We start from the raw sequence: 27,500 nt of genomic DNA on the forward strand, positions 1-27,500 counted from the left end.
CTGATAACATGGGCCTTGGTATTTCATTAATAGTCTGTTAACTTTGGGATTTGATCTCAGAACTCAAAAGAAGCATTTTTTTTTTGCAGATGCCTTAACAATTCTGCCAATTCCTCATCCATTCATAATCTTGGCACAGGGCTAGCAATTTTGAAGTGTGTGTGGGGGGGGGGGAGTCGATTACATCAACCCTAACCCTAACCCTGAAAGGATAAAGAAAAAAAAAAACAAAGTCAACCCCTGTGGTTGACATCACCTTGACAGTGTGTGCAGCTCTCTGACTCAATAATAATAATATTGGTTTCACATTTTGGTACAAGGCCAGCAATATCAGGTAAGGGGTAAGTCTATTACACCAACATTTTATTGACCCCCAAAAGGATGAAAGACAAAGTAAACTCTTGCAGCATTTGAACTCAGAATGTAAAATTGGAAGATATGTTGCAATGCGTTTTTTCCAAACCTTAATAATCGTTTCTACTATAGGCACAAGGCCTGAAACTTATTGACCCCAAAAGGGTGAAAGGCAAAGTTAACCCGGCAGAACCTGAACTCAGTATGCTGTGGCAGACGAAATACCACTAAGCATTTCACCCAGCATGCTAACGGTTCTGCCAGCTCACCGCCTTAATTTTCCAACCTTAATAATAATAATAATAATAGAAGAAAAAAGAAAGAAAAAGAAAAAAACCAACGTTTTGATAATTGCATCAAAGACTGCCTGTCCTTCGGCTGAAACGCCAACACCAACGTGATTGACCCTCTCTTTCTTGTTGTCCACATTCTGTCTTATTCGGCTGGTCAGCTGAAATGAAAGAATAAATCTAACATTAAAACACACGCCTCCATGATATAATATTTATTTATAAGATATTTAAAATATGTTAATATCATTCAAGGCCCAATAGAAAAGTTGTTACAAAGACCACCATTATCTTATGTGGTCACTTTGTGATGTCATTGCTATGACAATATTGATAGCGTCACACGTGTTTTGCAAATTGATTAAGGAGTATGTTGGCTACAAGTTCAATGTCAGAACTTGACTATTCAGTTGAATAAAGCTTCTGAATACAAGGAGTGTCTGTCCACAGTTTTACTCTGTTACGTACAATATAACACACCAATGCCATCACTGGTTAATAATCCTTTCTATTATAGGCACAAGACCTAAATGTTTGGGGTACTTAATCTATCGACCCCAAAAGGAAAGGTAAAGTCAAGCTTGGCATGGCAGGAACACCTCTGCTCAATTGGTGTACATTTAGAGCTAAACAATTCAAAAGGCATACAACAAGAGAATATCAGAAAGAAGAAATAAATGCTGCAGGCTTACCTTTGCTAGGTTGAGAGGCATCAGCTGTGGAGGCTGTTCTTTAGCATCTGCTAACACAATGACATCTTTCACATAATCAAGATTGATAAGTTTCATATCATGAAGATTGGAATTACCATTTGTGGCATTAGATTCTGAGAGACTTTGTTAAGGAAATCAAATAATGTTACAAAGCAACAAGTCACAAATACATACACACATTAAAATATTATATTCCAAGAGACACCTCTTCTATATACACCTTCTATATACACCTTTGAACAAGGCTAAACAGCAACTGTAAAATAATTTAGTTATGTAAACATAAGCACAAGCGTAGTCGTGTGGTAAGAAGCTTGCTTTCCAACCATATCGTCCTGAGTTCAGTCCCACTGCATCGCACCTTGGGCAAATGTCTTCTACTATAGCTTCAGGTCAACTAAAGTGTAACGAGTGGATTTGGTAGATGGAAAATGAAAGAAGCCCATTGTGTGTATGTGTGTCCCACCACCACTTGACAACTGGTACTGGTGTGTTTATGTCCCCATTACTGTTGCCATGCACACCCACTACCCTTCACCACCGTAATTTCATTAACCCACTGATATACACACACACACTAACCCTCTTTACAAATAATTTACCAAATATAAGTATTTAAAGTACACACCCTCCCAATTTTGGAGGTCTCTAAAACAGCAGTTCTCACCTGCCACTCCCAGGACTTTGTGCAACCCTCAAGCATCCTTCTTGCAGCCCTCAACTGACTTTTATAATTTTTTCTTTAACTGACTTGTACTTTACATTTTTGGTGTGGCCCCCTAAAAAAAAAACCAGAAGAGGTGAGAACCACTGCTCTAAAGCATAATATCCAATATACTTTGTTGTTCTGCATGACAGCAGGGGCCAACAGAGAGCTAAACCAGTGTTAAGCAACAACAGTAAAGATAGTGGAATGTGTCCCTAAACTCCTCTTTGGTCTTGTGCTCAAAGCATGTTGTTTGTCCCTTCTCAAGCCATGCTTGGCTCATAAGGGCCACTTTGCTGGTTTCATTGCCGTATAGCTTCCCCCACCTGGACGGGACACCCATCCATCTTAGGTGAGCTGCTAGATGCAGGAGAAGAGTGAGAGAAAGTTATGGTGAAAGAGTTAGCAGAGTTTGCCATTGCTGCGTGGAGCTTAGGTGTTTCGCTCATAAACATACACATCGCCTGGTCTGAGATTCGAACCCGTGATGCCTCAACTGCAAGTCCACTGCTCTCACCACTAGGCCATGTGCCTCCATGTTCAAAGCATTAGCTGCAATAAGGTTATTGATAGAAATGTGGACCAAAAGAATCCAAAGAACAAATGTTTAATAATACAATTAGTGCTAATGAATGGTCAGAGTCCAAAGGTACACAGACAAAATCTGTCTAGGCACAAAACATAAATAACAAGAGCACTCAGAGAGCGCAAACCTCCAACAATTAGCAGGAGATGATTTTTAAAATGAGACTATCTGAAATAAACTCTACTGCTCTCAAAAATTTAAAAATAAGAATAAAAAGGAAAAATAATCCAGAATCCTTGTCTGGTACCGGGTGAATCCCAAAACCTAATCAGTCCGTGCCAGTCACAAGGCCAAACATCTCTGAAAGTTTCATCTGAATCCTTCCAGCGGTTCTTGAGATATCTTGTCCACAGACAAACACAGCTGAAAACAGTACCTCCACCTTCGTTAAGGCGGAGGTAATTATGAAAGTAGAAGGATCATCTATTTCATTGATGAGTTTTCAGTCGTTTGATCAACTGTGATACCCACCCAAAAGAACTAACGTGTAAATGGCTGAGTATTCCTGACACATGTACGCTTAACATAATTTAGCATACACCTACACAAGTGTGTCCCACCCTGACTTTATTTTAATCATTGACACTCTGTTGGTCACAACAAAGAGTGTTCCAGCTGATCCGATCAACGGAACAACCAGCTCATGAAATTAATGTGCAAGTGGCTGAGCACTCCACAGACATGCATACTTTTAACAAATTTCTCAGGGAGATCCAGCGAGACACAGAATATGACAAGAATATTACAACTCCCCGCTTTCGGTTATTTTTTTTTTTTGCTTAATTTTTCTACAGAAACCCACCTTTTTGAATGCGGAGATTCCGAATCCTCCAAAAAAAAAAAAAAATTTAAAAAAATAAAAATTTATCCCCCCACCCCGTTTTTCACGTTTTAGAAATTTTTTTTGCCAAAATACGTATAAAAAAAAATTTGTAAAGTATCTAAACAGAAAACTCGGCATGCTAGAAACAGCAGCTAAACGACGAATCATTTTTTTCAAAATTTTAATCCCCGCGTCCTTTTTTGCCAGAGGGGTGGAGGAGGGGAAAATTAAAATTTTGAAAACGTGTTTGGAGGGTGGGGGATTCAAAATCTTCAATTTTTAAGTACGCTCCAACCGGAAAATCCGTCAAGCTAGAAACAACAGCCAAACCAAAGATCCACTTTCTAAATACGAATTACCAAAAAAGCAAAAGATTTTTTAAATGTTATTTTGTTGTCGTGTGTGTGTGTGTGTGTGTGTGTGTGTAGAAAAACTAATTTTTACCTACCCTCTCTTAATTGCAAAAGACCCTCAACCACAACATTTTCACTTTCTGTCACAGATGCGCTGGTGGAGTGGAGGGGGTGTTTATCTATTTATTTATTTTTGAAAAATCGAAATTTTACAAAATCTTTTTGTCATAATCATAATCTCCCTATTTTACTACGTATTCCGCTAAGAAAATTTTTGAAAAAAGCGAAAAAGGGGGAGGAGGGTAAAATCTTGAAATGCCGATTTTTTTTTTTTTTTTTTTTTTTTTTTGCAGATACGGAATCTCCACAGTCGAAAATGTGGGTTTCTGTAGAACCCCCCCCCAACCCCCCAAAAAATAAATAATCGAAAGGGAGTACGATCCATGTCCTTTACCTCCGCCAATTACTACTACATGCCTATAAGGCAGAATCGTTAGCATACCAGCAAACTGCTTAGAGGCATTTTACGTTCTGAGTTTGGTTTTGGACCTTAAGTTTCATTTCGTGGACCACGTGTTTGGTAACAAACAACAAATTAATTGATAATTAAATCAAAGTTAAAACGGATGGATTTGTTTTAGTGATTTTTTTTTAACCCGTTGCCTCAGTTAATAAGGGTTACTATTATGTATTGAAGCTAATTTCATACAACGTACACGTTAAGGAGAGCTGGAGGAGGGGCGAAGGCCTTAGATAAAACCCATAAAAACTTACGAAATGTGTTTTGGACTTGCTTAAAATCAGGTTCGGGCATGCGTTGAGGTCGGGAATGTGATAACATGCCTGGACATCATAGATCTTGGCAAATAAGCGCGTGAACATGTATGCGTGTCGGTTGGTATGTGCGTATTTCTCAAGTGTTTTAATACGTAACTTTATCTTTTTATTGTTTCCGGACTCTGCACTGCGGTCATGCTGCAGCACCGCCTTGAAGGGTTTTAGTCGAAAAAAATCGACCTTAGTGCTTACTTGTAGAATCTGGTATTCTATCGATCTCTTGTCAAACCGCTAAGTTACATGGGACGTAAAGAAACTACCACTGGTTGTCACAGCTTTCCACACAGTGTTCGTCTACCAAATCCACTCACAAGGAACTGGTCGGCCTGGGGCTATATTAGAAGACACTCACCCAAGGTGCAGCGCAGTGGGACTGAACTTGCGGTTACAGAATGAGATGATGACATGATACAACCACATCTGCGCCTTAATGCATTGGAAAGTATTAAAAAAAATCTTATTTTTAATCGATATTTAAAAGAAAATGTATTCCTCATATATATATATATATATATATATATATATATATATACCGTTGCTATTATGCAAAAGTGTCGCATGTCCAAAACGTTGCTTTTTCAGAAAACGAAACAATAGTTTCACCATTCCATTCGTTTTTACATTAGCAACAGTTTTAGCTCAACAATAATGATACTTCGTTGGGTGCATAAAATCGTAACTCCATGCATGTAGGATATTTTCAGTCAGAAATATTTTCGCGAAACTGTCGTATGTGGGACTTGCTACACTTTTGAAAAATGCTAAACTTTTGGACTACACTTTAACAATTTTTATCTAAAGCAGCTGGAGATACGATAGTTTGACCAAATGAACCGGCTATTGCAAACAAAATTAGGTAAATTTTCAGATTAACACCCGCACAATCTTCACTGGGATGTTAGCGTTACGGTTAGGGACGGAATTCCTTAACCTTAAAATCCTAACCCTGACCCTAACTCCCTAGTGAAAATCGTGCCGGTGTTAATCTGAAAATTTACCCAAAATTAAATATTGAATAAAAAAAAAAAACGCATTTGGCCAAATTTGGACATACAACAGTTTAACATAATAGCAACGATATACACACACAACCGACATAGATATAGGTTTCATATAAATGTCGTTATTTTACACTCATGAATTAACTCCGAAATGGACGACAGACGGTACAACACTAAAGCAGATGATGACATAACACAACGTTTAAAGTGCTTATTCTGGTGTAAACAAACGAAAAAGCAACACGTCCTTCGCAGAAAGCCCTCACCACCACTACCATCACTATTAAACTGTTGGCCGCAAGATTTGTAGAGCAGCGATGCCCAACCTTTTTGCACCACGAAAAGGGGTCTCAACGCGCATAACAAAACATGAAGTGAATAATATATGATTTAACTACAATATTATATATACAATGTAAAAAAAAACACCCAGTCTACCGTGATAGTGAAAATAGAATTAAAATTTCTTTTAGGCGCAGGATGACTATGTGGTAAGTAGCTTGCTTACCAACCACATAGTTCCGGGTTCAGTCCCACTGCATGGCACCTTGGGCAAGTGTCTTCTACTAGAGCCTCGGGCCGACCAAAGAGTTGTGAGTGGATTTGGTAGACGGAAACTGAAAGAAGCCCGTCGTATGTATATATATATATGTATGTATGTTTGTGTGTCTGTTTGTCACCCCAACATCGCTTGACAACCGATGCTGGTGTGTTTACGTCCCCGTAACATAGCGGTTCAGCAAAAAGAGACCGATAGAATAAGTACTAGGCTTCCAAAGAATAAGTCCTGGGGTCGATATGCTCGACTAAAGGCGATGCTCCAGCATGACCGCAGTCAAATGACTGAAACAAGTAAAAAAAGTAAAAGAGCGTGAGTGTTTGGGGCAGCCTGTTGTCGAGGGTCGTAGAAAAAAACTTTGCGATGTTGACTTACGTCCCTTGAAATTTGGCGTCGATTTGAAACTGGTGTCAGCTTTCGTCTGATCGATAAAATAGATATCAGTGATTATAAGGAATTGCCCCACCACCATCGTCAAGTTTGGGGGTTCTCTGTGCTAAGGTTAAAATATTGTAGGTTCTGTTGATTCATGTCACACAGAACCTCGTTCGGCCTGCTAGAAATAACAGCCAAATTTATCATATCACGATACCATAGCACCTTGAAAAATAAATAACTAAAAATGTAAAAACATTGGGTACAGTATTTCTGGATATACTGTGCTTGAATAAAAGATGAGAGAGTCATGGTTGGCCTGAATCTAAACAGAAATCCTAGTTTTCGCTAACAAAAAAGTTATGGGTTGTGTAGCAGTTTGTGCTCTCTCTAGAGCCCCAACATCTGTTCAAACCCTTTATTGAAGTTACACAGTGTTCCTTCAACTAATATCACAGTCATCTAGTATCAGCTTTATCCAATCGCAATGCCAAGCTCGCACATTTAACTGTGCACCCTATTAATAACTACAAGCCCACAGATCCATCAGGCTTGGTTACACGAGACAAGACTGGAGTATTTGAAATTCATACGGCAATCATCATTGTTTTAACGTCCATTTTTCCATGCTTGCATGGGTCATACAGACTTTATTGAGGCAGATTTTCTACAATTCGAAGCCCTTCCTGTCACCAACCCTCACCGGTTTCCAAGCAAGGTAATGTTTCCCCATGACCAAATAGGACTTCACAGAACATTACAAATGATACAATGTCAAGACAACGAAACAACACACATACAAGGGCTTCTTACAGTTTCCATCTTCCAAATCCACTCACAAGTCTATAGAAAGTGCTACAGTTTCCATCTATCAAACCTGCTCACAAAGATTTGGTCAGACGGAGGCTACTGCAGAAGATACTTGTCCAAGGTGCTATGTAGCAGGACTGAACCAATGCTGTATCAGTCTACTTTTTCTCAGGCATTAGACTTCTGGTTATCAAACTCATTAAATGTTTGCATTGAAAGAAATAAGAATGAAAAAAAAATCTCATCTATTTTTCTCTTTCGTAAACCAAGTTTGGATGGGTGTCTATACACCACCAAAGTTATAGAATGCCTGGCTGAATGTGTATAAGCTAACGTTACGTTCTGAGTTCAAATTCCGCCGAGGTCGACTTTGCCTTTCATCTTTTTGAGGTCGATAAATTAAGTACCAGTTACACACTGGTGTCGATGTAATCGACTTAATCCCTTTGTCTGTCCTTGTTTGTCCCCTCTATGTTTAGCCCCTTGTGGGCAATAAAGAAATAAGAATTTTGTTCCTCTTTACGTTCTCAGTTGATACTCCAGCAAGGTTGACTGCCATTCAGGGTTGATAAAATAAGTATCAGTTGAGAGCTGGTGGGGAGGGGGGGGTCAACGTAACAAACTTACTCCCTCCCCTGAAATTGCTGGCCTTGTGCCAAAATTCGAAGCCAACACCAAGCTGGTGTTTGGAACATAAATTAACAGGAAATTTTGAAGGTTTAAATTTTGGTATCAATTTAAACAGGAATTTGTATCATAGAATTAGGGACAATCTCAAGCAGGGTGCTCATTAAATGAGTGAAGTCACATTACAGATCAAGTATGTGGACCTTGCAAAGCAATGTCACACCCCGTCACCCAAAAATGTTTAGTCCTGGTCAGTCTTCATCAAGCAGACCAAACAGATCAAGAGTTCCAATTGAGACTGTTTTCCATTTTATTCCAAAACAGTGTGAAGGCACATGGCTCGATGGTTAGAGTGTTGGGCTCACAATCATGAGGTAGTGAGTTCGATTCCCAGACCAGGCTACATATTGTGTTCTTGAGCAAGGCATTTTATTTCACATTGCTCCAGTTCACTCAGCTATAGAAATGAGTTACGTCACTGGTGCCAAGCTGTATCAGCCCCTTTGCCTTTCCCAACATCGGTGGCACGGAGAGGGGAGGCTGATATGCATGGGCGACTGCTGGTCTTCCATACACGACCTTGCCCAGACTTGTGCCTCAGAAGGGTACTTTCTAGGTGCAATCCCATGGTCATTCATGACCGAAGGGGATCCTCTCCAAACAGTATAACTTGGATTGTATTATTTAATGTGCTCTTCCTTTATGACAGTAGGGAGTGATTTGATACAGCTTTAGCTGCTATTGTTAGTAGGTCAAGCAACAATGTCTTTGCATTACAAGGTGAAGTGCAATGAAATGGTTTGAACTGGGAACTGAACCAGTGTCTCTTCACTCATTAAAATAGGACACCACATAAAAACACCCTTGCTGGTACCATGTGTAAAGCACTGGTACTGGTACCACATAAAAAGCACCCAGGAAACTCTGTAAAGGGGTTGGCATTAGGAAGGACATAGAAACAATTCCAAAACAGACAACAGAGCCTGGCACAGGTCCCAGGCTTATCAGCTCCTGTGAAATCCTCCAATTCATGCCAGCATGGAAAATGGATGTTAAATAATGAAAGATGTTGAAGTAGTGAAATAATAGAGCATCAGAAAAAAAAGGGGTATAAGTCCCCTTAACATCCAGTGTTCAAATCTCCTAAAGATCAATAAACAAAGGATCAATTAAGTATCAGAAGTTGATTTCATCAACTACACCCCTTACTTGTAAAGGTGTGGCCCTGCAGCAACAATGTCAGAAAATTAATCTAGAGAAGGCACAGACATGGCTGAGTGGTCGAGAAATTTGATTCCCAATTACATGGGCTCCGGTTCAGTCCCACTGTGTGGTACTTTGGGCAAGCATTTTATACTCTAGTCAAGGCCAGCTAAAACTGAGTGGAATTCATCATTATCATTTAACATCCATTGTCTATGCTAGCATGGGTTGGACAATTTGACCAGGACTGGGAAGCTGAGGGGTTGCGCCAGACACCAGTCTGATTTGCCAGCATGGAAAGCCAACATTAAACAATGATGATGATGATAATAGTTTAACACTATGGAAATGCATATCCACATGTGCACCAAGCTTGAAAGATTGCTTGGAGACACAAGGTATGTTATGCAAGTCTGCTGGATTATTGCGTTTCCATAGCATGAAATTATTAGCAGCTCTCATTTAAATACTGTCTCTACTATATGGCATTTCTCTCTCACTAGACGGACTACTTTTTTTTGTTGATCCTGCCTATAACAAAACAGTAAACTCTCCCTCTCTCTTTATAAATAATATATATATATATATATATATATATAGGTGTGGCTGTGTGGTAAAAAGTTTGTCCCCCAAAAACAAGGTTCCAGGTTCAGCCCCACTGTGTGGCACCTTGGGCAAATGCCTTCTACTATAGCCCATTGTGTGTGTGTGTGTGTGTGTGTGTGTGTGTGTGTGTGTGTGTATATATATATATATATATATATATATATATATATATATATATGTTTGTGTGTGTGTCTTGCCTACATCGCTTGACAACTGATGTTGGTGTGTTTACATCCCCATAACTTAGTTCGGCAAAAGGGACCGATAGAATAAGTACTGGGGTTAATTTCTTCAACTAAAGGCGGTGCTCTAGCATGGCCGCAGTCAAATGACTGAAACAAGTAAAAATATATATATATATACACACACATGGACAGGAATGGCTGTGTAGTAAGAAGTTTGCCTCCCAACCACATGGTTTTGGGTTCAGTCCTGCTGTACGACACCTCAGTCAAGTGTGTTCAACTATAACCCTGGGCCGACCAAACTAGCAGAAGGAAATTGAAAAGAAGACCATCCTATATACAGATAAGTGAATGTGTGTGCTACTCTACTTGCCTTGACATCATGTGATGGTCATAAATGAGTGACATCATCAGGCAAAACAGCGTTCTTTGTCTCCAATCTTCTGTGAAAGTATATTCAGGTATAAAGGAGAGAAAATTTTACTTGGAAACAGGTGAGAGTTGATGACAGGAAAGGCATCCAGCCATAAAAATAAATCCACAACAAATTTTGTCCAACCCATACAAGCAAGGAAAAGCAGACATTAAAAAATGGTGATACACACACAAACATGCATTTTTTTAGGGACTCTAATATAGGGACAAGGCCACAACATTTGAGGGCTGGGTAATGTCAAACTCCAACATTGGTCCTATATTTTAGCAACCCCCAGAAAGACAAAAAAAGTTAGCCATAATAGAATATGAACTTAGAGTGCAAAGGTCCATAATTACATACCACAATGCAGTTCGTCTAACAGCTCAGCGAGTTTGACTAATTAATAGCTGCTGAATTTTGTTGAGGCAGATTTTCTACAGCCGAATGCTCTACCAGTCACTAACCCTCACTTGTTTTGAAGCACAGTAATATTTCCCCTATGGTCAGACATGTTTTTTAGGGAAAACTAGAAACAAACAATGCTGCTTGTAATGATGGAGATGTGCTTTTACAATCATGATGATGTCAAGACAAGGGTACACACAAGCACACACCATCACTTAATGTCTGTTTGTCCATGCTTGCACAGGTTGAACAGCTTGAATGGGACTGGTAAGGGCCAGGGGCCAAACCAGGTTCCATAGTCTGATTTGTCTTGGTTTCTACAGCTGGATGCCCTTCCTAACACCAACCACTTTACAAAGTGTACTGGGGGATTTTTACCTGGCATCATCACCAGTGGTTTTTACCCAGCACAGGCTTCTTTTCAGTTTCCATCTATCAAATCCACTCCCAAGGCTTTGATTGGCTCAGGACTATAGAAGACACTTGCCCAAAGTGCTGCACAGTGGGACTGAACCCTAACCCAAATGGTTAGGAAGCAAGCTTTATAACCACAGAACTACTCATCATGATTGTTTAACATCTAGTATCGGTTGTATGGTTCGACATGGAGCAGGCCAAACTCGACATGGTTTCTATAGCTGGATGCCTTTCCTAATGCCAACCACTTTGCCAAGAGCCTTTTACATGCCACCAGCACAGGTGTGCTTACACAGCACCGACACAGGTGCTTTTTACGTGGCATCAGCACCTGAAAGGACAAGCCTGTATATCTGGAAGACAGCAATTTTATTTTCCTATGCTTATATCAGATGTTATACCATGTGACTCCTACTGTCACTAAATAATCCCTTCACATTTTCTTTTTTAAAGCAGCATGCAGTAAAAGAGGAGACATAGTGTGATATCCATGCTTTTTTTTTTAATAAGAAAATGTAATGGCTGTGTGATAAGTAGCTTGCTTACCAACCACATGGTTCTGGGTTCAGTCCCACTGCGTGACACCTGGGGCAAGTGTCTTCTACTATAGCCTCGGGTCGACCAAAGCCTTGTGAGTGGATTTGGTAGACGGAAACTGAAAGAAGCCCGTCGTATATATGTATATATATATATGTATGTGTGTGTATATGTTTGTGTGTCTGTGTTTGTCCCTCAACCGATGCTGGTGTGTTTATGTCCCTGTAACTTAGCGGTTTGGCAAAAGAAACCGATAGAATAAGTACTAGGCTTCCAAAGAATAAGTCCTGGGGTCGATTTGCTCGACTAAAGGCGGTGCTCCAGCATGGCCGCAGTCAAATGACTGAAACAAGTAAAAGAGTAAAGAGTATACCGGTAGGTTTTCAACCAAAAACTGAACCTACACAAAAGCCTCTGCCAGGTTGTTCCACATGCTAGAAATAGCAACCGAATCTCAATTCACGTTTTTTGTTGCTAAACAAGTAGGGACCAAGAGTATGAAACTATCATCACCATAAACAGACCTTTGAAAGTCCCCAGGAGGTGAGGGGTTGTCAGAATTAAATGATAATCTGTTATCAATCATAACCAGTTCAAAGGAATGCCAAGAAGATAGTGAGATGGTGCAAACAAAAATGTAGACCAGCACTGGAATAAATGCAACCCAGGACTTGGTCCTGTAACTCCCTCCACTCCCACACACTAAGTTCCGAGTTCATATCCCGTCGGGGTTAGCTATTTTTTTAAATAAATGAGGGAATATCTATATGGTCGCTAGACTTCCTAGAAACAGCAGTCAAAGTCTCAAATTACATATTAGAATTTTTTTTTTTCGACACATTGCTTAATATAGTCCCCAGTATAACAGTATACAAATAGAAGAGATGGTCACTGTTGGATCGCCTTCACCTGTAGGTTTGCTTAGCCAGGGCTGACCTGTGACTTAAGAAAGTATTGTATATGCTTCCAAAGCAGAACCAGTAAATATTTACAGAGAATATATCATATCCCAATCTTTTGCCAGGGTTTGTAATTGATTTTATTCCCGATTCATGCTTTTTTATTAACTGTAGTAGACCCCTGAAGAGACGAAAAGGCCAAATCGATTCTAGCAAGATTTGAAAACGGCAATAATTTTCGCTAACTAACGATACTTCTTTCAGATTGTAATTTTATGAGAAAGCCTAAAAAAAAAATTATAAGAAAAAAACAATTTCGAACTACATTTAAACGGATGGATATATATATATATATATATATATATATATATATATACATACATATACACACACAAAAGCAAAGAAATACACTCCGACTTAAGTAAAGGAAGCCAAACGTGGTCGCCAAACCCGTTAGAATAAGCCCAACCTTATTCCAACCAAAGCGTAGTCATTCAAAGAGCACGTTATATAAAATAGTCCTAGATACACACACACCATTTCAACTAAAGAAAACAATGGGATGGTCACTACTGGAAGGCCTTTGATCGCTGATCAGCTCAGAGCTCAGGTGGGGATCAAGTAACCAAAATATACATCTCATAAACAAAAAAGAATGTTACAAAACACTATTATAAAAAGAATATATATCTATATATAAATAATATAGGTCCAACTTTGGTGTACATTTATTCCAGTTGTACCCTTCTAACCATTTTTTAAAATCATTTTATTTTTTCACCCATAATCTATTCTGTGACTACATTTGCTAAGCGTATTAAATGTTACGAAGACGGTAAGGGTGTGATTTAGGGAACGTATATATGTTGTCATGCAGGAAAGACTGACAGAGGTTTTCATTTTCATCTGTGGAATGCGTAATCAGTCATACTGTCGCTACTCCGAGTTTTGCGTTGCCCTTATTTCGTTCTATAAACACACCCACACACACACTATATATATATATATATATATATATATATAATGAGTGTATTTTGATAAGCTTAAGAGTTTGGGGAGTAGCAACAATTACTGATGAGACAAGGATGAAGAAGAAGAGGTGTTCAGTGTTTGTGTAGCAGTAGTAGTAGTAGTAGTAGTAATACTAGTACAAGAAATTATGTGTATAGTGGTCATCAGAAACAAGCAGTTAAATCTTAATCGACCCGGTAAAAACAGCAGCCAAACCTCCCTCAGTCTGTCTTAGAAACGGAAGGACACACTGTACAGTAGAGTCATCGATCTTCGAATTCCACTCACATGTCGGATGCGTTATAGGAATATAAATTGACCTAAGAATATTTTGGTATATATGTGAATAAGAAGATGTTTATTGATGGAAAGTCTTTGATCGTCGGTACACCCGAAAGGGGCTGACCTGGAACTAATGAATTTCATCTCAACCTGCTAGATTAGATATAGCAGTCAAATCTTCCTCATATATCATACTCAACCATTTTAAGGATATACACGAGATAATGGTGTAGTCCTAGATATGCTATTAATAAAACACAGGGTGATCGTAATCATTATGTCTTTGATAAGGTCTGTCCACACAATCAAAGCTAACCAAATGCTAAACAAGAATTAATAATACTTAACGTGGTAGAAATAGCAGGATAATATACCTCAATTCACATCCTACCATTTTTAAGTATCCGAGTACATGGAGTGCTAGATACAGCCATTCATGAACAAAATACACAGGATGGTCACAGCTGACCTGAGGTTAAATAACAATAAAAATCTACAAGTATAATTACAACATTAAGTGTTGTTGCCGGCAGAAACTCTTGTCCGTGTCTCTGTCTCTCTCTCTCCGGCACACGGTCCTCTCACTACAAAGATATTTACTGCAAAGAACAAAATATACAAACATACAGGAGGTAAAAGCGAAGGTAAAAAGGATACTAATTATTAGCAATTTGGTACCTATGTCGAAAGCAGCGACCTCTCCTTCCAGTTTCTCGTTATAAACGGTGGTGCAAGAAATCCGGCTTCCAACAATGAAACATTCACTGTCCGCCATATTTTGATACAGCTTCATTTTCACCTTAGTGAAGACGGTTTCAGGCAGTGAATAAAAAAAAAAATACATATCAAATTCAAAAGTTTATTGCAGGCTCAAAAAATTTCATAACTATTACAGTAGCAAAAATTTTCGAAATTGTTTCCAGCATCTATAAGCATTTAAGAAAAATAAAATAAATTTCTACCAAATAATAATTTAGATTATTTGCATGCAGAAGAAAAAGGGGAGAAAATGAAGTACAGCATTGTTAAAATACGGAAGATTAAAAGGGTAATAATTTGTATGCCGTGAAGTAAATGACGAAATTACATTTCTATCATTTTTAACGATTTATGTGAAAATTTAATAAAGAATTTTAAGCATAGCATTTATCCTCTGAAATAAATCTGGATAGTAATAAAGTATAAATTAAAAGAAAAAGGTAATTACAAGATGTATGTTATGTCATTCCGTAATTTGCTTCTGTAGGCGTTAAGCTTTGATGCACCATACCTTAATTTTTCAAGAGGTGGGGAACCGATAGAGTAATGTTTTATAATATAATCATTTTATTATCCAGAAAAGCATTAACTTTATGCAATATTTAAGAAGTAATTTTTTTAATTTCCCAAGGAAATTGTGATTTATATTTAATGAATCGGGAAATGATTCGAAGCTAGAAAACTCAGAATGGAGCTCATCACGTAAAACGTGGTTACAGAGCACCATGTGGACACGAATAACAAACATGGACTTTGCTTTGCCACTTGTGATTAGAAACCAAGTTGAGGGTGAGTAGTCGCTCCATACATCCGTTATGTATGTACCTGATTGCTTGCGTGTCGTGATCAAGTTACCCTTAATTGCGATTCAATTCTAAAGGTATTTAATTTAACTTTATATATTAATGTTTACCTTTCAATCACAGTAAATATATATGTATATATATATAGTATATACACATATAATTAAATATACATACCCACATTTTGTATTACAGGTTGTTGAGTGAAGATGTATTTAAAAAAAACGAATTCAGTGTTGGGAATGAAGAACTAAAAATTAAAGCCTAATTAATTGATAATTACAAATATATTTTCTTTCTAACCATTATATATTTATCGAAAGTTCATTCTTCCAACTAATCTTTTACCATTTCTACTCACTAAATACTAATTATCTCCTTTAGCTGTTACCATGTTAAAAGTTGCTTGCTTTTTTTTTTTAATGAACTTTACCCTCTACATTATTTTGTGCTATCGTTATTAAAAATATGTATATATTTCTCTACTTTCTTTAACAATAACTTTCTCTTCTTTTTTTTTTTTTTTTTTTTGCTTCTATTCAAATTTATATGTTGAAAAGCTGGCTGCAGCCGAGTCCAAATTTAGATTCACACACACACACATTTATTCTAAAAGGGGTGTTAGCCCTAACTATCGGTTAAAAAAAAGAAAAGAAAAGAAATTCCACCTAGACAGCAAATGCTATAAAATTCAGTCTTCATTCACACATCGTCGGTGTGGGTCTTTTTTTTTCTCTTTATGCTGTCTTTTGAATGTGTATTTGTATAGGTAATTGTTTTAATTTAATTCTTTAAAAAAAAAATTTAAAAACAACTCGTCATTAAACGAATAAGCTTTGTCTGTATACTAAATTTCTTTATTTTTCTCTTTTTCTTTCTTTCTCTATATCAATGTCACTATCTGTTGCTGCTACCAGTGTCACACACCAGACCCAGCCAGCCTAACACAACACAGTTTCTTCGGCTTCCGCTATGACCAGCGGTACGGTAACCACCGGTGCTCAGTTCGGTACCTATATACCTCAAAGGATTTTTGTTGGTGGAATTCCAAGAGATACGACTGAAAATGACCTAAAATCTTTCTTCACCTCGCACGGATCGGTCAAAGACTCGAAAATCATCATCGACAAAGGAGGCGCCTCTCGTGGCTACGCTTTTATTACTTTTGAAAAACAAGAGGACGCCGAACGTCTCGCGTCCAAAGATGGGGAACCAATTTTCTTTCGTGGCCGAAGGCTTAATATCGGTCCCGCTGTCAAGCGTCACATACCACACCAGAGTCCATCTCCCACGGTTGACGCCAGAGAAGTAACCCCAAATGCAGTTTATTACAACGGGCTCGGCTATGCCTATCAGAATGCCATGACCTTGTTACAAACCGACGACAACTATACAGTGGCACCAACTTCCGCCTATCCAGCCAGTACTGTCTTACTTTCACAACCTCAGAATAGCTTCCTGACGCCGGCCACCAACTATTCCTACCATTACGGTTCTACTCAGTGGTTGCCACCCGCCGCTCACTGGGCTATTGCCCAACCGGCTGCTACGACTCCGTACCTGAACGCCAACCCGACTTACTACTATGCTGCTAACTTACCTAGCGTCCAGTACGCACCCGAGTTTATGTACTCGGCTCAAGCTGCTACGGGAGCTGCAGCTGGCCACCCATACACTCATGCTGCCAGTCCTATAGACCCAAGCCAGTACATTGAAAACTATCAACTGGAAACTCAGGGCAACGAAGCTACAGACAACGGGAATGGATCGTCAGAACTGGCTTCAGAATATTTACAAACGCAAACGGCTCCACTGCCGACAAAACCTACCCTTATTGCCTACCCGCGTCGACCGAACGTTGCAATGAGCGCCCACCTACATCAACCCTATTCGAACGCTGTCCTACTGAAACACCCAAAGAAAGGCCCCACGGTCATACCGTCTACCCCACAAAGTATTTTGCAGAAGTCTTTCACTACGGAACCTGTCGACGGAGTTGGCAATTTATTGCTGACACCCCCTGCAACGCCGAGTACCAAATAATAAAAAAACTTTTCGGCGATTGTGGACTGATATATTTCCTTTCCTCTCTCACTCTCTGTGTTGGTACCAAAAGAAATTTGGTAACTAGCAAACAGCAATTAACACTTACAAAAAAAAAAAAAAGAAAAAATATTTGAAACCCCTCAGAAATAAGCCCCACTCTTATCTAGTTTACTTTTTCATTAATGACAAAATGTAAAAAAAAAAAAAAAACAAACTAATTTATTAAACTCCTAATCCTTGTCTTTTTTTTTTTTTTTTTTTTTTCCTACAAAAGGATTAAGGCGATAACTTAGAATGCACCTTCTCTCACACTCTCCTCCTCTATTTTGTTATCGATAATTCCCCTCACACTGAGAGGGGTGGAAAACAAAAATGTTGCTTACTGTTACCTTCCAGGCCACCCGACCACTCACATCCTAATCTTCAACTCTTGTCACTTTGACCCCTTCTATCTTTCTCTCTTACCCCCCCCCCCCACACACACACACACCTTCGAGAAATATATAATTTTCTTTTGCTTTGCTATGTATGAAACGACAGGATGATAAGAAACGCTCCACCATCACCATTATTACTTAACGAGCCTGTCTGAAAATTAAAAATCTCGACATGCACACACATGCTTTAGGAGGGCGGGAGTGGACTTAGCATTCTGCCTCCTACCTATTACCACCATTTTTTTTTTTTTTTTTTTTTTTTTTTGTGGGTATGTTTTAATGTACCCCTCCCCCACATCAAACTTCCACCCCCATTGGCACTATGAAGGAAAGCTCGGTTGGAGTCTTTCTACACACACAATTATATAACACACACACACACACACACACACACACACACACACACACACACACACACACATACAAACAAAGGTAGACTCGATTGTTGTAAGTACTTGTCCAGTTAAACATGTTACCTTCAGTATGCACACATGCATGCATTCCAAGTGCAGTATTTATCTTGTACACATACACACGTACATACCTCTGCCAAATGAACTGCTGGAAATATATAAGCAGAGATTTTGTGTGCTCCTAGCATATATATATATATATATATATATATTAAAAAAACAACACACACACATCTATATAGCACTCGGACACAGTTCCATTACAGCTGGCACAGTCAGTCTCTCATAAAATGAATGTATCTTCTGAAGAAAGTGAATAAAAAAAAAAAAGGTAATAAAAGGTAAAAAAAAAAAATGTCTTATGTTTACATTCTATTTAAACCGCAATTTCCAGCCTTTTTCTGTTTTTGATACTTTCCTAAACTAAATTTAATTTCTTTTCGATGAAACGTTGTTTTACACAGTAAAATAATTCTGTCCGCCTCACGAAATATTTTCTCCACTGGTCCTATCAATTGAATCCACTATTAAATTAACGTGCAAAGTGGATGACTCTTTCAGACACGTGTACCCTTATCTTAGTTCTCAAGTCTAATCTGCCCGACATATGTGACCTGGTTGAACTTTTTGAACTGCCGGTACAATCTATCCAATAGTTTCCGTCTAACCAATATCGCTACAAATTTATGGTTTAGGGTTAAAAAAAATATATATATATAAAATTAGCTAGTTATACTGAGGGGTCGAACCCTGGGTCTTGTGATTGCGAAGCGAACTTCGTTAACCATTCAGCTCTGCTAGTTCTCTTTCAACTGGAGTTTATCCCCTGGCCAACCCTAAATTATTAGACATTTTGGTCGTGCCCATCCCACTTTATTGTAAATCCAATACTGCACTGTTCAGTGTGACTTTTTAAAAAATCTTGGCTGCTATTTCTAACAGTTCGCTTGAAGATATCTGTTGACCGAAATTGTACGAGGTCTGTGTTTGCTCCTTGCATCTTGTTTTCAGTCCCTCCAAAGACCCAACTAAGCTAACTTGGAACTCTCGTCTTTAACTTCAGTTGAACCGTTCCCAGTCCTAAGACTGCACTAGTCGTGCAGACCTAATCAAAGGAGTTTATTTTTAACCAGACGTAATGTAACCCTATACTTTATAGAAACATTTATTTCTACGTGGGGGAAATTTGGTTTCCATTGAAGAGACTTGGTCGTTGACACGAGCCACATAAGTTTACGCAGTGAACCATTTCAAGCGAGGCAATTAGTGTTATCCTCGTTGGTGAGGGGTCACTGTACCATCCTTCCTTTATCTGCTTGGCAACTAAATTCTGACCCCACGTTGTTGGCTTGTCACCAGTAACCGATTTTCCTGTTGAAGCCTACAGTAAAATTACCTTGATGGGGAGGGGTTAAACCAATTTCTTAAAACCCTTTCTTGAATTTTCATGGTGTAGTTTGCCGTAGCCATTCAAAGTAAACACCAGTTAATTATCGCCTGTAGTGGTCTTTGAAAAGAAAAATGTTTGACTGTCCTAAGGTTTTTTTTTTTTTTTTTAATGCTTCTAATTGTTTTGTAACGAAAAAAAAAACGTTGTCTTTAAAATAATATACACTGTATATCGTTGAAAAGTATTTCCTTAGCCTCAGTAGGGGCTCGCTGTTAACTTAGTTTTTGCAGTGTTTTTTTTTTCTTCTCTAAGCACGGGTGATTGCACACACTAACAAGTCCCTATCGTCGCCAAACTTTTTCCCTACGTTCCTCCACTTAATGCATGGACTAGAAACTTTACCGGCGCAAAATTCTTTACTTCATTATGTTGGACAGTTTAGAAGAAAAAAATTAACTTGTCGCCATCCTCTGCAATCACAGGGTTCCTGTTAGAAACACTGCAATCAGCAAGAAGTACTCAGTGATTGAATCAGGCAGAAAATGAGCAACGTGGTTTCGATTCCTATGGTGTCAGGGAGGTCGTTTTATTTCTTACTGTTGTCAGTCAAATCCAGTCCTCACTTTATTCTCCAGCTTCAAAGTGTTTTTTCTTCTCCGTGTGTAAGATAAATGGAAATATTGTTTCATTTATTCAGTTCCCAAGTCAACATAGAACTGACTGATTATGAAAGCCATGACCATCTTGATAGGATGTGATTTGAGGAAGATTTAGCTGCTGTGTCTTGCAAGTCAAACGACTACATAGGGGAGATTCCTTCGTTTGGTTTCTTTTTTAGCTACCGGCATTCATGTTGGCGTGAGATAAAGTCGTTTGCTGTTCTTCTACTGCTAGCATGATCCGAAGTTGTCTTTCGCTAGTGAAAAGAAATTAGCAACAGGAATTGCTGGTCCAATAAGAACCAATGGTAGTTGGATACCTTGTGGTTGGGAGTTCAAATCTTTGACGTCACTTTTCTCTTATGCTATCTCGTTGTGTTACCAGTAAGATTTAATCAGTAATAAATCTTCAGAGGACACTGATCTGCTTGCTTGTCCTGATAGAAATAACTATATTTAATTCCCTCAAATTAGTAAACGGTCTTCAAAATTTGCTAAAATGGATATTGGTTAGTGTTCTGTGTGTGTGGGGGGGGGGGGGTGAAAATTGACAGTAAGCCAACTTTCAGGAGCCGAGAATACTACTGATAATAACAGGGGCAGATTTTCTATACCAGATGCCTTTCCTGTCGCCAACTTTTACCCGTTTCCAAGCAAGGTAATATTTACCCATAGCCAGATATGTTTATTTTTTTGCAGAATTTTGGAAATGGCATTGCTTTTATGATTCTGACAATCATTTTTGCAACTACCACGCGATGGCGAGAGAGACACGCATACTTACATACATGTATATATACATGAGTACGTATATTATATATGTATATAGTTCAAATTTACAGAAAACAAGACGAGGAGAGGTGTAGGAATAACAAGCAGGTGTTTTAATTTAACGTTCGGAAAGAAAGTCTTTTACGTTTCGAACCAACACTATTCGACAGAGAGGGAAGAAAGTGGAAAGAAATTTTGTGCAAGTATATATAAAAATCTATGTATATATTTCTTCTTACTGCTGCCAGGCTGGAGCACCGCGTTCAGTCGAACAAATCGATCCCAGGACTTATTCTTTGTAAGCCTAGTACTTATTCTGTTGGTTTCATTTGCCGAACCACTAGTTTACGGGAACGTAAACACACCAACATCGCTTGTCAAGCGATAGTGGGGGTACAGTCACAGACATACAAATGTATATATATATATATATATATATATATACATACGATGGGCTTCTTTCAGTTTCCGTCTACCAAATCCAGTCACAGGGCTATGGTCGGCCGAAGGCTATAGAAGACACTTGCGCAAGATGCCACACAGTAGGACTGAATCTGGAACCATGTGGTTGGGAAGCAAGCTTCTTAGCATTATATAGATATATATAAAATATTCATACGGAAATGAAAAATCCATTAGAGTATGATAAAAAAAATCTAGGGAATTATGCCCTAAATAGAGGTATTTTCATCCGGAAAATATATATATAATGTGTGTGTATCTCTCTCTCCATACCTGTGTGTGTGTGTATATATATATATATATATATATATATAGGCAGAGAGGGGGGACGGGCTTCTTTCAGTTTCTGTCTACCAAATCCACTCGCAAGGGTCGGCCTGGGGCTTGAGTAGAAGACATTTGCCCGAGATGCAACACGGTGGGACAGAACCATGTTGTCTGCGCCTATAAGTATGAAGTGGAGGAAATGTTTCAACGGAGTGTTCTATATAATAAATGTAAATGCGATTGTTTCTCATGTGTAGAGAGTTGAAGAAGTTTGACATTATTCAAAAACAGCTCGAAACCAAAATTCTTTTTTTAAAATCCGAAACTGGTAAGGGAGATAACTCCTATTAGCAGAGCATTTGATCAATGTTTTCTGGCATTCCACTGTTCTATATTGAAGAGATGAGGAATTATGTACATTATTTAAATTGACGGATATTTGCCCTCATTTTGTTTGTTGTTAACACAACGTTTCGGCTGATGTACCCTCCAGCCTTCATCTGGTGTCTTGGGGAAATTTCGAACCTGGGTTCTCATTCCTAAGGTATTTTTCGATGTTATTATTATTATTATTATTATTATTATTATTATTATTATTATTATTCAGGTCACTGCCTGGAATCAAACTCGGAATCTTGGAGTTAGTCGCCCGCGCTCTGAATCACTACGCCATATGCCCATGGGCATATGGCATAGTGACCTAATAATAATAGCAACAACAACATTGAAAAATACCTTAAGAACAAGAACCCAGGTTCGAAATTTCTCCAAGACACCTGAAGAAGGCTGGAGGGTATGTCAGCCGAAACGCTGTGTTAACAACAAACAAGATGAAGACAAATATCTGTCAATTGTAAATAATGTAGATCAGGGGTTCCCCAACCATCGGGCCACTCCTGCGCCTATACACAGGGGTTGGACAAAATAATGGGAACACTTGACATCATAATTTTGAAATATCTATAAAACCATCAAAACTTGTTTATTTTTATGTTTTTTTATTTATTTTTAGTGTTGCTTAATATGCTTTGCTAAAATTGTTGTTTCTTTTCAGATATCATGAGAAAAGGGTAATTAAAATTCATTAAAATGACAGATCTATCGGACTTTCAAATTGTTGGTGCTTGTATGGCAGGGGCAAGCTGAAAAAACAGCCAAAATGCTTGGTGTATCAAGAAGTACTGTCTCAAAAGTAATGATAGCCTTTGAGAAAGAGACAAAAACCTCCTCGTCGGAACAAAACTCCAGAAGAAAACCAAAACTTTCAGATAGGGATCATCGGACTCTTACACGAATTCTTAGAAAGCATCACAAAAGTACAGCTTCCAAAATTACTGCAGAGCTTAATGACCACCTCGAGAACCCACTTTCCACAAAAACTGTTTGCCAGGAGCTGCACAAAGCCCAATTTCACGGGAGGGCTGCAATCAGAAAACTACTATTTTCAAAAACAAACGTTGCAAAGCATTTAGAGTGGAGTAAAAACCTACAGAATTGGTCCCTAGAGCAGTGGAAGAATGTTATTTTCTCGGACAAGTTATCCTTTACCTTATTTCCGACCACCAGCCTAGTATACATATGTAGACAGCCAAAAGAAGCATTTGACCCAGACTGCCTTCTTCCAACTGTTAAACATGGAGGAGGATCTGTGATGATCTGGAGGGACTATATTTTGGAAATCTACCGGCCCAATGGTTTCCCTTCATGGTAGAATTAATAGTCAAGACTATTTAAGCATTTTATCTGACCAAATTCATCCTATTATTTTTCATTATTTCGCTGTGTGAAGTGTGTTTTTTTCTTAAATCTAGTTTAGCTCTGTGCAAAACATTGTCTACAAATTTGAAGGAATAACTGTGACATAATCATGTAGTTATGTGTATAGGTGTGTTTACATGTATGAATGTGTGTGTGTGTGTGTGGTTTACTTGTTAATGTAGGCCAGTTAGTGAAATATTTTGGCCATATCAACCCCAATTCTGAACAGAACTATGTCACTGGAAATACAAAATCTACTACAAGCACCTGTTGATCACAGTATTTCCAGCACCCCCACACCCACCCTATATCCCCACTACCACTATGACCATCACCACTGAACATTGTTAAACACCCACTGCATCCCTCTAAATCACTTTATGCTGTAAATTCTGTTCAAAGTTCATAAAATGATTCAACTGAAGATATTTTTCTTTTCTTTATTCTGTGGTGGTGGTAGTAGTAGTAGTAGTAGTAGTGATGGTGAAGGCAATAGCAATGAAGGAGATGGTGATGCTGATGATGGTAATCGTAGTGGTGATGACGTCAGTGAACTTTGCTCATAGTGAGGGCATTGCTGTTTAACCCCAGGTGAGCCCTAACTGAACAGACTTTTCTTGTAAGTTGACTATATAGACTCGGTATGGGCAATCCTTTTTGAGAAAGTGATCACATGAGACATGGCTTGTCATCAGGTGGGGGCTGCTCTGCTAAAAAAAAATCGAGTTAATTTTTCATCAGGTGTGCCATTCACAAAGTCCTGTGATCCGCAATTTGCCCTCAACTGACATGGAGACTCCCTCAATGACCCAGAATTACACAATGTCTTATTCAATGGAATTACTTTTTACCGATAGGCACAGGTGTGGCTGTGTAAGAAGAAACTTGCTTCACAATTACATGTCTTTTACTATAACCTTGGGCTGAACAAAGCCTTGTGAGTGGACTTGGTAGACAGAAACTGAAAGAAGTTTGTTCTATATTAATCTCTCTGTCTGTCTCTCTGTTACATTTCAGCATGTGAAATCATTAATCCAGACATGTTTTTTGCCTCTCTCCATGCTTTTCTTTGTTTTCTTTCTTCACATTTCTATCTATCTATGATAGACAGGTTGATAGTTAGATAGATAGATAGATAGATAGACAGACACAGACAGACAGACAGATAGATAGATAGATAGAAAAACAGATAGATAGATAAACAGACAGACACATAGAAAGATAGATAGATAAACAGACAAATAAATAGATAGACAAGCAGATAGATAGATAGACAAAAAGACAGATAGATAGATAGATAGATAGATAGATAGATAGATAGACAAACAGATAGATAGATATGCAACAGGCTTCTTTCAGTTTCTGTCTACCAAATCCACTCATAATGCTTTGGTCAGCCCAAGGCTATATTAGAAGACACATAATTGTGAAGCAAGCCACACCTGTATTTACCTGTAAAATGTAATTCGAATAAATAAGTTATTGTGTAATTTGATCTTTAATAAGATTTGTCCTCAGAATGTAGAGTACAGAAATTAACTCCACCAAGGTGGTTTTTCTGGTGCTCTACCAGTTCTGACATGTGTCAGTGAGAAAGCCTCTATGTGGTTCCTTCACCTGCTAGAAATAGCAGCAAGAAGGGCCTGTGGCTAAACAAAAACAATAATAATCTACTCAATCAAAACTGACTGGGGTGGGAGCAGGGGGACTAAATAGTAACTTCAGCAATTTTCTTTCCTTGTAGTACTACCCTGATAGCCCTTACATCACACCCTAAAGAAAACTCTGAGCCAGTAAGGCAAGGCAGCCTTTACTTGGTCACTCAAACGTCTAGAAATAACAGCCAAATGTCTTATAATTCATATCATACTTTTTTAAAAATAGGACACACTAGATAATGTAGTCCTAGATACATTGTATATGAAAAGACAAGATGGTCCCGGCTGACAAGCTTTTGATCATAAATCTGGTGGACCAGGGTCAGTCTGGGGTTAAACCAGCAATGATAACAACAACTACATTGGCTAATAGTATGGTCGGTCATGATAGCCTTCACATCATACCTAACAAGAAACTTGAAGAAATGTTATTTCCTGCCTACTATGACTCAATCTGCTACTTTAACAAATAGGTACAGGTGTGCCCCAGGTAGACAGTTCAAATATGCAAAATTCTATTTTTAGAAACCAAATGACTTGACTTTGTTATTGAAATCAACAGGTGACGTTTGTGTGTGAGTGTGTATGTGCAGAACCTTCTGGCTTTCTCAAAAGCTGAACACAAACAAACACAGCGTTAACCCTCTTAGTTTACTTAGTAACACTTTATTTATGTAGTCCGTTAGTTGACTGATTTTGCTATCACATTTTACGTTCTTTGACCTAATTTATTCAACACCAGTTCCTTTGAAAATTCACTAAAAAATATTGGCTTCAAATTTTCATACAAAGCCAGCAGTTTCAATAGAAGGATTAAGTTGGTTACATTGACCCCAGTACATAACTGGTACTTAATTTATTGACCCTGAAAGGATGAAAGGCAAAGTTGACCGTGGCAGAATTTGAACACAGAACATAAAGATGGTGAAATGGCACAAAGAACTTGGCTTGGTATGCTAACCATTCTGCCAGCTTGTTGCCTTAAATTTCTGATTATAACAAAGCAGAACACTGAAGGAACAGGGCCTGTCAGTAATGAACCTACAATGACTACCAGAAACATCTGTAAGCCAAATTTACTACAGTATGAAACACAATGTAATGGCCATTATTTATAGCTTATATGTATGTATATATGTATGTATGTGTACATATATATATATATATATATATATATATATATAAGCAATGTTAAATCTCTGAACGAGGTATGAACAGTAACTGCACGACAACGTGAAGTATATTTGCCACTTAAATGCGGCTAAACCATAAGGGTGAATGTTACTGTTGCTTTTAGCCCCAGGAGAACATCTCCTCTAGCTGGCTATTGACACACATCTGTGTCCTGTCTGTATTTGCAAAGGGAAGTCATCCTTCCCATCTTGATCACGTGATACGCACGGACTCGAGTTTATATATATTAAAGATTAATATATTGGAGACTGTATGACGCATGCGTACGAACAACCATGCTACATGGCAGTGAAACATGGGCTGTAACTGCTGAGGACATACGTAAGCTCGCAAGGAATGAAGCCAGTATGCTCCGTTGGATGTGTAATGTCAATGTGAATACCCGTCAGAGTGTAAGTATCTTGAGAGAAAAGCTGAACATTAGAAGCATCAGTTGTGGCGTGCAAGAGAGACGATTGCGCTGGTATGGACATGTGGTGAGAATGGAGGAGGATAGCTGCGTGAAAAAGTGCCACACCCTAACAGTTGAGGGAACCCGTGGAAGAGGTAGGCCCAGGAAGACCTGGGCTGAGGTGGTGAGGCAAGACCTTCGTACATTGGGCCTCACCGAGGCGATGACTACGGACCGAGACCTTTGGAAATGGGCTGTGCGTGAGAAGACCCGGCAAGCCAAGTAAGATCGTTGCCAGTGCCCCTGGACTGGTTCTTGTGCGGGTGGCACATGAGATGCACCATTTTGAGCGTGGCCGTTGCCAGTACCGCCTGACTGGCTCCTGTAGGATTTTCGAGCGAGATCGTTGCCAGTGCCCCTGGACTGGCTTGTGCGGGTGGCACATAAAAGACACCATTTCGAGCGTGGCCGTTTTCGTGCAGGTGACACGTAAAA

The 27,500-nt window shown here is 38.7% G+C and overlaps 2 protein-coding genes across 5 annotated transcripts in view; one reads left to right on the forward strand and one right to left on the reverse strand.

Annotated features, from left to right (window-relative positions):
• LOC106869836 (protein LSM12) overlaps window positions 1-15,872 on the reverse strand; it is a 24,287-nt gene extending 8,415 nt beyond the window's left edge. Inside the window, exons 1-4 of one of the 2 annotated variants that reach the window (XM_014915737.3) lie at window positions 15,737-15,872; window positions 14,655-14,796; window positions 1,337-1,470; window positions 696-805 (exon numbers count right to left, since the gene is read on the reverse strand). In XM_014915737.3, coding sequence (XP_014771223.1) covers window positions 696-805; window positions 1,337-1,470; window positions 14,655-14,796; window positions 15,737-15,742 — 392 coding nt within the window. In that variant the 5' untranslated portion in view covers window positions 15,743-15,872. Of the gene's footprint in view, window positions 1-695; window positions 806-1,336; window positions 1,471-14,654; window positions 14,797-15,204; window positions 15,339-15,736 lie in introns of those variants that run through there. The other variant, XM_089358003.1, reaches the window with a different exon arrangement.
• Window positions 15,407-18,663, forward strand: LOC149134246 (protein boule-like). 3 transcript variants are annotated; one of them, XM_089358002.1, is made up of 2 exons: window positions 15,407-15,545; window positions 16,477-18,663. In XM_089358002.1, the coding sequence occupies exon 2, from the start codon at window positions 16,532-16,534 to the stop codon at window positions 17,600-17,602; it is 1,071 nt and encodes a 356-aa protein (XP_089214128.1). In that variant the 5' UTR covers window positions 15,407-15,545; window positions 16,477-16,531; the 3' UTR covers window positions 17,603-18,663. The 3 variants fall into 3 exon arrangements, with proteins under 3 accessions (XP_089214128.1, XP_089214126.1, XP_089214127.1); XM_089358000.1 differs by having other exon boundaries at window positions 15,444-15,636; XM_089358001.1 differs by lacking the exon at window positions 15,407-15,545 and adding an exon at window positions 16,189-16,328.
• The last annotated feature ends 8,837 nt before the right edge of the window (window positions 18,664-27,500 follow it).

The sequence above is a fragment of the Octopus bimaculoides genome, chromosome 9 (genome assembly GCF_046866305.1).
Source record: "Octopus bimaculoides isolate indiv1 chromosome 9, ASM4686630v1, whole genome shotgun sequence".
Taxonomy (NCBI): Eukaryota; Metazoa; Mollusca; class Cephalopoda; order Octopoda; family Octopodidae; genus Octopus; species Octopus bimaculoides.

What these genes read in the sequence shown, in the direction of transcription:
- LOC149134246 (XM_089358002.1), top strand. Translation starts at nt 16,532, where the DNA reads ATGACCAGCGGTACGGTAACCACCGGTGCTCAGTTCGGTACCTATATA.